Consider the following 14,059-nt stretch of genomic DNA (forward strand, 5'->3'; position numbering starts at 1 on the left):
ATCACAAATCCCCAGGAGAGTCTAAGTGGGGTAAGCCACTGGGCGATGATTTCCCTCAGTTTCTCTAAGAGGTTGTCGGCGGTGTGCCTCTTACTGAAACCGGTGATACACAGCGTAGCCTGCCTTGGAACGAGCTGGCGTCACAGTCATATAGTCCTTAGTCTGCCCTGTTCCACTTGTCCACATGTCCGTGGTTAAGTGGACATTGGGTACAATGGCATTTTTCAGGACACTGAGGACACTTTTTCTGACATTTCTGTACAGTCTCGGTATCGCCTGCCTAGTGAAGTGGAATCTAGACGGGATTTGGAACCGGGGACACACTACCTCCATCAATTGTCTAAATCCCACTGCACTAATGGCGGATACCAGACGCACGTCTAACACCAACATAGCAGTCAAGGCCTCAGTTATACGTTTTGCTTCAGGATGACTGCTGTCGTACTTCATCCTCCTCGCTAAGGACTGTTGGAGGGTCAATTGTTTAGTAAAAGTAGTGGTGTTCCTACTTCCTCTCTGGGATGATGAACGACTCCCAGCAGCAGCAACAGCAGCAGCGGCAGCAGGAGGCGTAGCAATGCAGGATCCTCCGGAGGAATCCGGGATAGGAGAGTCAGTCAAGCCAGTGACATGGCCTGCAGGACTACTTCCGATCCTGACTAAGGAGGAAATTGACGAGGAGGGAGTTGACGGTGTGGTTTGCAGGCACTTGGATACAACAGGACAACGGGATTTAGGTGTCCCTGGACTGCTTACGGTCTTAGCCAAAGTTTCTGAACTTGACAGTAACTTATTATGAACGTGCTGCAGGTGCCGTATAAGGGAGGATGTTCCTAGGTGGTTAACGTCCCTACCCCTACTTATTCCACCTTTACATAAGGTACATATGGCAAGACAGTTGTTGTCCGGATTTGGGTAGAAATATTGCCAGACCAAAGAGGTGGAATGTTTGGTCTTCTGCCCAGGCATGACTGTGATGGGCTTTTTCATCCCACGGACAACAACTGTCTCCCCCGGAGCCTGATTTAAACAAACCACATCACCATCAGAATCCTCCTCGCCAACTTCCTCCTCAGCGCCAGCTACACCAGTATCCTCATCCTGTTGTACTTCAACAGTGACATCTTCAATTTGCATATCAGCAAGTGGACTGTGGGTGCTCCTTTCAGCACTTGCAGGGGGCGTGCAAATGGTGGAAAGAGCCACCTCTTCCCGTCCAGTGCTGGGAAGGTCAGGCATCGCAACCACCACCACACTTGGACTCTCCTTGGGGATTTGTGATATCTTCTTAGAAAGCACAGTTCTTCGCTGTGCTTTTGCCAGCTTAACTCTTTTGATTTTTTTAGTGGGAGGAGGGCTTCCATCGTCATGTGAAGCTGAACCACTAGTCATGAACATACTAGGGATCGACCTTAGCCGTTCCTTGCCACTCCGTGTCGTAAATGGCATATTGGCAAGTTTACGTTTCTCTTCAGCTGATTTAAATGTTTTTTTCAAGGTCATTTTCCTGAACTTTGTAATTTGGGATTGTAAGTGCCCTCTATTATGACATTGGGCATCGGCCTTGGCAAACGACGTTGATGGCATGTTATCATCTATGTCATGACTAGTGGCAGCAGCTTCAGCACTAGGAGGAAGTGGTTCTTGATCTTTCTCTATTTTATTTTTATCGGAGAAAGTTTGGTCCTCCATTTATGTTATATCGATTTTATATATACATGGGGCTAAACACAGAAAATATTTTTTTATTTTTGCTGGAGAGTAGTGCACTTTGTGGGTTACACCACCCTTTAAGAAATGAGCCAACCGGCTCTTTACTTATGGGACACAGGCGCACGCTTGGCGCTGCTCCTTTGTTGATGCACGTGCAGCCACAGCGCACACAATTCACAAACACAGAAAATAATTTTTTTTTGGTTTGGACTGGAGTGTACTTTGGGGGTTACAGCACCCTTTAACGGTCAAGCCAGCCGGCCCTTTACTTATGACACAGGCGCACGCTTGGCACTACTTTGTTGATGCACGTGCGGCTACTGCGCACACAATTCACAAACACAGGAAAAATATTTTGTTATTTGGTTTGGAGTGTACTTTGGGGGTTACAGCACCCTTTAACGGTCAAGCCAGCCGGCCCATTACTTATGACACAGGCGCACGCTTGGCACTACTTTGTTGATGCACGTGCGGCTACTGCGCACACAATTCACAAACACACAAAAAATATTATTTTTTTAGCACTTGGGGGGAGCACCCCTGATGGATAGAGCACCCCCTGGACAACACTACAGCACCCCTTTAGGACTGGGACACTGCACAGGACTTTGCAGTGGACACAGCCCCTATGGAGAACTGACTGCACAACACAGTCCAGCCAGCCCCTATGGACTTTGAAGTAGTGGACACAGCCCCTATTAACAACAGCAGCACAGCACAACACAGCCAGCCCTTATGGACTTTGAAGTAGTGGACAACAGCAGCACAGCACAGCACAACACTACTCTGCACTACACTACACTACACTACACAGCCCAGCCAGCCCTAACTCCCACCCTCCCTCTTCACTGTCCACAGCCGAGTGAGAAAATGGCGCCGATGCGGGTACTTTATATAGGATCCAAAACCCGCGAGACTCGGAAGGCGGGATGATGACGTTTTGCCTCGATTTCAGATCCGAGTCAGGCGGGAAAAGTCGAGCCTGACTCGGATCGGCCTCGGGTCGGGGGGGCTCGGGGGGGTTCGGATTTCAGAAATCCGAACCCGCTCACCCCTAGTTGATACGCACACAAATGCAAGTATGAATGTAAATTGGTATAAACACATACCCATTTATTAAATATTATTTTTACATATGTTTGCATGCATTGCCCTTATGTTAAAAATACAGTGTTAGTGGAAGTGTGAGCAGAACTAAGCGCAAACTACTGGCTTAGGGTTGTTTTTGGGTTGATTGTGTCGCACAGTCTCGATTAGAGATCCGCAATCTGTGTAAATAATATGTTAATATCTATGTGTGTATGTATGTGTGTGTGTGTGTATGTCATACTTGCCGACAATCAGCTGCCTCCTTCTGGGAGGGAGCTGATTGTCGGCTAACAGCGGGGGGCGCGGCCGGTCACTGACATCACATTGGGGGGCGGAGCTGCGCGATCGCGTCATTGTGGCCCCGCCCCCTCTTCACAATGCTGTTATATTCGGCATTGTGAAGCAGGGGGCGGGGCCACGATAACGCAATTCAGCGCGAATTGTGTCACTGGCCCCCCTGCTGTTTATTCAAGTTTATTCTGGGGGGAGGTCGGGAGGGCTGGGGGATTCCAGGAGGCTTGCCTGCCTTTCCGGGGGGCCAGGAGCTGCACCCGAAAATCGGGAGGCTCCTGGCCAAATTGGGAGGGTAGGCAAGCCTGGTGTATGTATACGTACATATATAATGGCAAGATCAGAGTATAGGTGCCGTCCACTGGGGTAAACGGTTGCACTTGTCATGCACCCAGCTAAGTAGTAGTACTCCAGTCTCCATTCCGGGGCCTTGGTACAAGTAACCACAGCTAGTTTTATTAGCAGCGCAAAAATTAACAAAACATAAAAGTAATACCTGGCCTGTCCGGCTCTAACTAAACAAAATGATCACCTCTGTCAAAGTTGAAGGACCTAGGGGTATATTTACTAAAGTATGGGTTTTCCCGAAGTGGAGATGTTGCCCATAACAACCAATCAGATTCTACTTAACATTTCTCTAGCACCTTCCAGAAGATAATAGCTAGAAACTAATTAGTTGCTATGGGCAATATCTCCTCTCATAAAAATCCCTTAATGTCCCTCTCACAAAACAGAAGTCTTTAGCACATCACTTACATTCAGTAACCACAGTGTCTCTCAACAGGCCACTGACCTGTTCCTCAGGCAGTGAGATACCCTTTATCAGCCTCTCACAGTACGGCAAGCAAGGTTGCTAAAGCAGCTTCTGACTAAGAGACCTCAGGCGTAATATATCTTTCTTCGACAACCTGACCAGTGTTGCGCTCTCTCTCTCTCTCTCTCTCTCTCTCTCTCTCTCTCTCGTATAGTATGTAGTACTATTTATGGTTCAGATTGGATGTTTATGGTTTTTGCTGAACTGTACTTTATTTGCTAGGTCTTAATTTTTCCTGAAGGGACCTGTACGAATCGTTCCTGTTTAATCTCCTTTAAGCAAGGTACGTTTTTGTAACCATATCCATGTCATGTTCGACTTATCTGAATGACTTTAAAAATTGTTGATTCAAAAGAATACTACAATGTATTTTTAAAACACAATGGTTTATTAAGTGCTAGGTCTTTCGTAATCTCTCTTCAGCTGTATACAAGAAGGCAATATACTTCTAAGGAGGCGATTAAATTGATAGGTGGGAATTTTGCCAGACCTTAATTGAATAGATATGGTGAGCAGGAAAATTATACATGAACCTTTGAGCAGCTGACCCCCCTGTTATATTGTGTAACTACTGCCTACTACTGTGGAACCAAATGTTCCAGCATGCACTTGTAGCCATTGACTGGACATTATAGAAAATAAGAGTCACTTATCTTGAATTGTGATTGAGTTAAACACTTACTGAAACCCCTTGATCACCATTGTTATATGAATTTAAAACCTCTCCTCATTCTATATCCTATTCTAATGAGCACGTCCCCAGTGTTTAGCAATGGGAGAATAATGTCCCATATAAGCCAATGCAGCTGCTCATTACAAGCCTTCATTGCTAATTTACTCCCGCCATTCACAAGCAAGCAGTGTGGGAAGAATTTTGAGTGTCTGATCAGCTAATGAGACTCTATGTAACTCTAGGTCACCGTCATTCTAATGCAACTTTGGGGTTTTCTCTTATTGGACTAGAAAGACAGAAGAATACATATGAATAGGATTGCCTCTCACTGGGGCCTGTACAGGAGAGCCTATTTATCGGGTATCGAGATGGTATTGGTATTTTACATTTTAGTACGTTTAGGTTTTTAAGGACATTGGACCTCATTCAGAGTCTGTCATTGCGGTAAAAGGGGCCGGATATGCAAATGAAGCGCTCGCAAGTTGCGTCGTTAAGATGAGATCGCTAGCTGGACAAGCGAGGGGAGGATGTGACCGTAAGACTAAAAACACGCCCCCTGCTTGTTCGCAATACACGTCATCTCCGGGCATATAAGGATTAATCGAGACCATCGGGAACCATCGGAGCTGGTCGTAGAGCTTTAAGGCTGACCATACCCTCTCTTAAGCACTACGATCAAGTAAGTGTAAAAACCTCCCATGTCACATGTGCAATGACACTACTTAGTTAATTATGCACTCCCATAAAACGCCGTTAGCATAGTCAGGCACGCCTGCGTTCGGATCTCCACTCCCCCGTTCACAAGCACCTTCCCCTGTTACCACCCACAAACGCCTCATCTTATCACTCAAACTAACGACCTGGCCAAGTTGAAGGACAGAGAAATTTCTGATCGCAACAGCTAGCTTGCGCACGCACATTGCGAAACTTACGCATGCGCAGTTTTGCGAACATCGCTGGGTACGACCGAGCAGCCGCTTACGACCGACTCTGAATGAGGTCCATTATCCCTAACTACCGTTATTTTCGTATTCATGGTTAAGTCCGCCTGCGTTCATTTCCACACTCCCCATACATTAGTACATTAGTATGGGGATATTGAAATTATGCTATTCATCAAATTCCGAAAATTATGTATTGATGGAGTTACTATCCGCCACTGAGAAGTGGCATATAGCAGGTGACACTTACCTGTGTCAGCATGGGCAGGTCCTCCTCCGCTCCCTCAGGCGCTCCCTGGTCTCTCCTCCGGCTCCGTCTGCTGTTCTGACAGGTGTTATCCAGGCAGAACACAGAAAAGTTTAGAAAAAAAAAAAGTTTTATTTTTCTTCTAAACTTTACTGTGTTCTGCCTGGAGAACACGTGTCAGAACAGCAGACGGAGCCAGAGGCGACTGCGACGGGGGGAGGTGAGCGGAGGGAGGAGTGGGGGGGCACACAGAATTACCACAGCTGCAGGCAGTGCTGGGCATGCGCTGCTTTTACGGATATAACGGCGAATGCTCAGCACAGATTCCAGCTGCGGTAAGTCAGTGTAGACAGGGAAAATTATCTATTTCCTGAAAAGCTGTCATCGCAAAAATGACAGCTTTTCGGAATAGATAGTTATGGAGAGGAGGAATGATGAATTCCTCCGGTTATTAGGTAGAACTCCATGCAAATTCTAAACCTACTTACCTCCAGAGAAATTTTAGTTATGATGAATAGGGCCCTTAGTATGTGTCTTCACATGTATTTAATTATCTGGGATTATGCATTCTAATGCATACTGCAGATATTATTGAATGCAGTCTATGTTTTGTGTGTAATTGGATCCTACTCACAATTGCTTTTTTTAATATTGAGATCATAAGTTAAATTACATCACATTTGCAACATTTAGATTTAATTTTAAGTGCTGCTTATATAAGGCTAGCAATCCTGACTCGGGGTCACAAAACAGTGTAGCAGAACACCTGTTATGTGTTAAGGTGCGTATCCACTTGACTATTAAAATGTGCGATAGAACGATAACGACATCGTTATCGTTCAATCGCTCCTTAATCGTTCATATATCGTTAAGTAAAATGTCAAACGACCAGTGATGCGCGCTCCCACTGGTCATTTTCGACATCAATCATCGCCTGAGCATTCCGGTTAATCTGCCGATAACGAAGATTGTTCATGTTCGGGGATAAGGAAGGGTGCCTGCACTGAACAACATATCATTCAGTGTAGGCACATTACAAGTTAAGGAACGACTGTACGATTACAATGTTGTAATCGTACTGTCGTTCCTCTATCGGCAAGTGAATACGTACCTTTATAAACTTGAGGATGCAGCAAGAACTTGATTAATGTTGCCCCTGCAGGCAATGTTTTACTGTCCATCCCATGCCAGCATGCCATTGCTGAATAGGTCCATTGCCTCCACGTCCATCATACACAATATGTATACAAATAATTGTGTTTAGTAAGTAATTTTAAATAGTATTTTTCTGCTAGCAGGCACATATAAGTTAGACAAGTGCCTGGTCTTCTGCAATGTGTTTAGGCCTACTGTATGTGACGCCTCCACAAATATGGGCTTGGGCACAGTTTGAAATCTTTGACTTGTGTGTCAATTTACCACTCATATTTTATTAGGTGTCAGGTTAATATACTACTGTATGTCTTATTTTCAAAATGTCTTATGGCTTGAAACCCTTTTCTGTGGGTGGCTCTGTCGCCGCCCAAGGGCCATGGCTCCTGGCTAGCAGGGTACCCGGAATGGCACCCTGCAGCAAGGATTGCTACTGCAGCACCCGCGGAGCATCTTTGAACAATGCAATTATTTGAGCATCCTGAGAATGCCCGGTCTCGGCGATCACCATCTTTGTGCAATGTCATGATGTTGCGTGCTCTGTGGGTGGGGCCAGCACACTGTGCTGATGTGCCCTGTTCCGGGTCTGATAATGGAATCTCTATTGATGGGAGAAAAAGAAAAACTGTTACCATGGCTGTGCAACTACTTTTGTGTTCAGTGCATGCACAAAGAAGCACTGATTGGGGTTGCATTGTAAATGAATCAGACCAGTACATGCTCAGAGGAACTTAACAGGAGCCTCATCTGAGTATGAGTACTCAGTGAAGCTGCAGACAGAATAATGGAGCGTGGGGCCAGGATGCTGGATCTGCAACCACTGGCAGTAGCGCACGCAGGGGCGTTTGAGTACCCAGAAACTCCCCTTGACAGCTGAGAGAGCGGGCACCATGTTTATTAAGCCCCAAGGTGAGAGAGAGTGTGCATGTTTTAGTGTGGTATGTGTGTGTGTGTGTGTGTGTGTGTGTGTGTGTGTGTAATGCATAGCCGTAACTAGACTTTTTGGTGCCCTGTGCCAGAAAGAGCATAGGCTCCCCCCCTAGGGACATAAGAAAGTGCACCCAAAAAAGGGCCATGGCCTCATGGGGAAGGGTCAGGACAGAGATAGGGGAGGCCAGGAGATGCTGGGGAGAAAAGAAGAGGAAGCTACAAGTGAGAATTATAATAAACAGGAAAATTGACAGGCCCAAACAGCGCCCCCTGCCCAGTGGTGCCCTGTGCACTACCCTAGTTACGGCCCTGGTGTAATGTGTGTCTGTATATATGTATGTGTGTGTTATATACCCCCCCCTTAAAAATCCTGTGTTTGCCCATACTTGGGCTTACGCAACTTTTGCTGTGGGGCCCAGTGATGCACTGTTCTATCCCTGGGTTTTCAAGGTACCAGCCCAACTTGGTGAATTTGGGAACAAGTTAAATATCTGCAGAATATGCAATAGGTTGCAGCCAGCGTAGGGAGAGCACAGCTTTGACTTGCCATTCCTGACAGACTCACTACATACAGGAACCACTTCAAAAAGTTTTGCACAATTAGCACCAGGGCAATCCACACTCTACACGGTATATAGTCAGGAAGCCGCCGGCTTCCCGACTGTGAAATCCCGGCATGGGACTAATGATAGGCATCTAAATACTGACGCCAATCATCAGCCCAAGATTAAATCCCACCGCCTGGCACACCATACGTAGGTAAGCCGGGCATTGGGACCTGCTAGCCGCGGGGGGGGGGGGTTAGGTTTGTGGACTCCCGCGGGGACTTAGGGTGAGGGCTAGGATTAGGCTAGGGGAAGGGGGTTTAGGGTCAGGCACCCCCAGGTGGAGGTTAGGGATAGGCACCCCCCGGGAGGGTTAGGTTTGGGGAGCGGGGAGGGGGGGTTAGTTTTAGGCACCCCTGGGGGAGGTTAGGGTTAGGCACCGCTAAGGGAGGGTTAGAGTTAGGAAGGGGGAGAGGGGAGGGTTAGGATACTTACCAGACGCCGTCAGGATCTTCCGGCGTCTGTATTTCATCTGCTGGGCTTAGGTCCGGCGGTATGTCGTACCGATTCCCTCTACACATGTTAGCAATGCTTTTTGCAATAACTTTCAAAAAATCTGGAAGTGAGTGAAATATATTCTCCAACCACCTCCAGGATATTATCCCCAATACGTGGTGTATTCTCTGAGCTCACAAGCCTTTTTGTGGCACAGCAGTGTTGAAAAACACAAAGATAATGACGAAGGAGAAGGTGAGGAGGAGGATACATATTCGGGGTCTGAGTTACTGAGGCCTTGGGTCATAATTGTGCAAGTGGTGACACTAAACCCATCCACTGCAACAACCATGTATTCTTCTTTCCTGTGCTCGCTGCTACACAGATACATAGATATATTTTATAAGAGGAAGAAGCTTTTTCTAAGTCACAGTAGACCTAATAATAGATTGGACTTTTAAAAATAAGGAAGAAAGTCCCTGATCTGCGATTCACATTTATAGAATAGTTTAACACAGTGAGTATACCTTGTAACAGATCATTAAATTAGCATTTAATGCACCTCTAAGCACTACTGCAGATTATGGGCCTGATTCAGAGTATCAGAGTATCACAGTATTGCAATGTTTTCCCAATACCATAATTTATTTATTTATTTATTACCAGTTATTTATATAGCACACACATATTCCGCAGCGCTTTACAGAGAATATTTGGCCATTCACATCAGTCCCTGCCCCAGTGGAGCTTACACTCTATATTCCCTACCACATGTGCACACACTTACACACTAGGGGTAATTTCGTTAGGAGCCAATTAACCTACCAGTATATTTTTGGAGTGTGGGAGGAAACCGGAGTACCCGGGGGAAACCCACGCAAGCACAGGGAGAATATACAAACTCCACACAGTTAGGGCCGTAGTGGGTATCGAACCAACGACCTCAGTGCTGTGAGGCAGTAATGCTACCATTACACCGTCTGTGCTGTTTTTTGATATGCGCACATTTCACACTGCACATGTGCAGATCCTGATCTGTAATCTCAGTCGCAGTGCCCCACAGCCACAGCATAACTGTCCTAAACCCAGGTGTGCGGGAGGGGTGCGCGTGTACTTATTGCCCGGGCTTGATGGAGGGGCCCAGCAGGGGCCCAGGTCTGCCGCCCCTCCCTTACTTGTCAGTGGCAGCATCCTGTGGCTGTTGTTGATCAGCAGCAGTCTCCTCTGGCTGTGTGGGGGTGAAGTGATCACACTGATCGTCCCCGTCCTCCCCCTGCCCTCCCTGGATTGGCCCCTGGCTGAGGGGTACAAACAATGCGCCCTTCCTGTGGAACGCACTGCACCAAATACTATATTTTTCTATTTTGTTGTTCTATAAGGAGGAGTGCCCGTGCCTCCTTACATTAGGTTACGCCCCCTGAAAGTACCTGGGTTCGTCACAGCTTTCTACGGCCCTGCCTAAACCTAGTCATAGTTTTTAATCAATTATGAATCCATTATTTTGTATTTATTTGTTTTGATAACCTCATGTTCACTTGATATTTTAGGTGCATTCCTTTCTGCAGCCTCTGTTCAACCTGTTATTCTTCGATATCCCAACACTTTGGTATGTTTTTAAATAAATACACATTCATATGTAAATTGAAACTAAAACATTGTAGATTTATAGCAATTTGATTGTAATACATGATTAATTGGGCATATAGGCCCTGATTCAGAGCCGGACACTCTGACCAGAGCGCTCGCTCTGAATCAGGGCCCACCTCCATAAATATGGAGCGTCCTCCTGGACGCTCGTATAGCTGTGGGTCACCACCCACAGCCTATACGAGCGTGCAGGATGATGGTCGAGATGGTCTTGACCATCGCGACCATCGCCAGTGCGAGCAGAAGCCTGCGGTTGAGTTTCTCAACCGCAAGGCCAGGAGTGATTTTGGCTCTATCAGAGCCAAAATCACTCCCACTGACATCACTAGTGATGTCAGTGGGGCCGGCTTCTGAGGGTAGGCGTTCCCTTGGGAATGCCTCCGTCTGGCAGGCACGCCCCCGGCACGCCCACCAAAAGGGGCGTGCTGTCAATCAACATCGACAGCACGCCCCCTTTGATCAGACACAACGAACGAAGGAAAGTCCTTCGCTCGTCGCATCTCGCGCATGCGCACGACGGACCTCCCTCCGTCGTGCGCATGCGCAGTGCACACCATCGACCCACTTGCGAGCGGACAGCCGCTCGCGAGTGGGTCTGAATCAGGCCCATAGTCTACATAATTTGTTCCATTGAATGCCCTTTCTACTTTAGAGAAAAATAGGGTTTGAGTGTCTGTGACACTCTGTGTCTATACTGTGACACACTGTGTCTATAGGCTTCCAACATTATCTCCAGAAATATATAATCAGAGCCTTGTAACTACTGTACATTGCAATAGCTTTTCTATATATGTATTCAGATGGCATTACATTTTGCTGGAAAATCTGAAATTGATCTTCCCTTGTACTGTAATTATGGAAAGTGAAAATGTATTAATTTCTGATTACTTCTCATATTTCTTTCTTTTATAGGACACAGTCACTTGGACATGGCAGGGATACACAGTGTAAGTTCCATCATCTAACATATAACCCCATAATTTGAATTATTATGTAGGTATTTCTGTGCATGGCAATATAGGTGCTGTAGATGGATTGTTTATTTTAATCTTCTCCCATTTCACATTTAATCAGTATAAATGAACTCCTGTATACAAACATATATGTAATTCATATAAAGTTTCGCTGTTGTTACTAACATTATTATAATATTAAAATTATTGTTGTTATTACGAGTCTTATTTTATAAGGTATACACAGCGCATACTATTAATATTCTAGATAAGCGTTTGTTTCCCTGAAAACGGAATACACCTGAACTTGGGGGTTCCAAGTGATTCCGAGTCCCAGCTCAGGTCTTTCCACCAAGTTCAGATCCCAAAACAAAGCAAAGTATCATCTTCCCGGTGTCGGGTCTTGCATGTTTCATATTGCATTCCTTCCTTGTGATTGAGCGACAAGAGACTCTTTGTAAAAGCTCCCAAATAGCGGTGTGAAACTAGTCAGAGCTGGGACACCGGACCCATATTTGTTATCCACAGTCACCTGCCATTACCCCAGGAGATCCGGAGAGACTTACACCACACAGCTTAATTGGATGCTCACTCAGCACTGAGGTCGAGGTGTGGATGCAGACGCTGTCTACAGGACTCTTCACATATGCAAGGGACATGAAAGGTGTGCCCTATTGATCCGTGATAAGATAAAAGACCAAAGGTGCCTTATCAACGCAACAAACAATGCTTTCCAAACGTCACTTCATATAGCAGCACACAATGGATGTAAGTCAGTTGTTGAGCATCTAATGAGTAAAGGAGCAAGTGTCATTGCAATTGATGAGAATGATCCATATCCTAAAAGACTGTTGAATGGTGACCTAAGGAAATACATACAAAGATACCGACTACGTGACTGTTTATACACCAATTTGGGGTACGCATATTGGATTATTCTTGTAATAAGTTCCCATAAATTACTACACCATAAGGCTCACCTTTTTGTCTTTCTCATATATATGTGTGTGTGTGTACTGTAATCAATGAATCAATCTCATTGGAATTTTGGATGCTTGTTTTTAATAGTTTGTTCTATTTGTCAGTTTTTTCTTATAGTTATATACATTAGTAGTGTAATCAATCTCATTGGGATTTTGAATGCTTGTTTTGTAATAGTGTTTTACATTTCTCTAGATTAGTTTTTTTTATAGTTATATGAACACTGTAATCAATCAATGCTTTACCTGGCTTCTAAATACTCCACCTCCATTTACCTGTGCTGGCCTTGGGCCACTGATCTAGTTCTTGATTAGTGAACACATTCTATAGCATTGTATAGTTTATATTAAACTGCCATTCTATCTGCCACTGCAGTACCACTATGTTTTATAGATGTGTTATATTCTATTGATCTGCCATGTGTTTGTGCCACTGCTCTGTCACTAAGTTTAGCCAACGTGCTCGCTGCAGTCTTTGGCCAATATGGGTGAAAACAATATTTTGAGCTGTGACTGTGAAGTGGTCACAATTGACTGGAAATGACTGGAAATCAATGTTGTTGAAGTTAATAATACGGTACGAACAAAAACAGTCCAAAATTACATGATTTTAGCTGTTTTAAAACATTTTTAAATAAATCCAGATCCAAAACACTTGAAGGTGGTTTTGGCAAAACCAAAACACTGGGGTCCGCACACATCTCTAATTAATATATGCATAGATGCTTGTGAATAATTTCAGTATATTCTGATGTCATCGCTTTAGTGTTTTATTAGGAAAAACAATGAAATTATAAGGCATAAATGCACTCCCTGCAGTAATGTTTTATGGATGTTAGAAGTCACATCAAGTCTCTGATTTTACAGAATAAAAGAAAGATTATGTATGAAATCTACTAAAGTTATGGTTGCCCATAGCAACTAATCAGATTCTAGCTATTTTATAGAATGTACTAGATACATGATACCTAGAAGCTGATAGGTTGCTATGGGGAACATCTCCACCTCGGGCTTGTTGCAGTGACCCGATCAGCTGCTAACGGGGACATTGTCATTGTTTTGGGTCGTTATCTTGCTGTTAGTGTGAAACCACGACCAATAAGGTGGGTACCAAAAAGGATGGCATGGTTCACCAGGATGTTGTGGTAGTGTTTGGAGTCCATGATTCCTTAGATTTTTAGAAAGACACCAACTGCGCCACCTCTTAAACATCCCCAGACCATAATGGAACCTTCTACGCTTGACTGTGGGCTGAATGCAAGCGGGAATGTGCTCGCCTGTAGCACGATGAACAAACTTGCGCCTCTTGGACCCAAACACCACAAATTTCGATTTGTCTGTAAAAAGAGCCTTCTTCCACTGAGTAGTGCACCTGTGATTTTTTTTTCTTTTCGCCCAGAATAAACGTCTTCTTTTTATTCATGGGCCTAAGCAATAGTATTCAGGTTGCAACACATCCCTTAAAGCCACAGGCTACAAGGTGCCGTTTGACTGTCGCAATTGACATGCTTTTCTTCCTCGTTTCCATCAGAGCAGCACGGATCTGATGAACTGTTTGTATTCTGTCTAATTTGGGACAAACTCTGATG

The 14,059-nt window shown here is 45.1% G+C and overlaps 1 protein-coding gene across 5 annotated transcripts in view; it reads left to right on the forward strand.

The window, feature by feature from the left end:
* LPCAT2 (lysophosphatidylcholine acyltransferase 2) overlaps nucleotides 1-14,059 on the forward strand; it is a 167,482-nt gene that overhangs the window by 81,611 nt on the left and 71,812 nt on the right. For all 5 annotated transcript variants that reach the window (XM_088471843.1, XM_088471848.1, XM_088471849.1 and 2 more), the window contains 3 exons: nucleotides 4,130-4,190; nucleotides 10,438-10,496; nucleotides 11,450-11,484. In XM_088471843.1, the coding sequence (XP_088327969.1) occupies nucleotides 4,130-4,190; nucleotides 10,438-10,496; nucleotides 11,450-11,484 (155 nt within the window). The remainder of the gene's footprint in view (nucleotides 1-4,129; nucleotides 4,191-10,437; nucleotides 10,497-11,449; nucleotides 11,485-14,059) is intronic.

The sequence above is a fragment of the Taudactylus pleione genome, unplaced genomic scaffold, assembly GCF_031769625.1.
Source record: "Taudactylus pleione unplaced genomic scaffold, aTauple2 ptg000117l, whole genome shotgun sequence".
Lineage (NCBI taxonomy): Eukaryota > Metazoa > Chordata > Amphibia > Anura > Myobatrachidae > Taudactylus > Taudactylus pleione.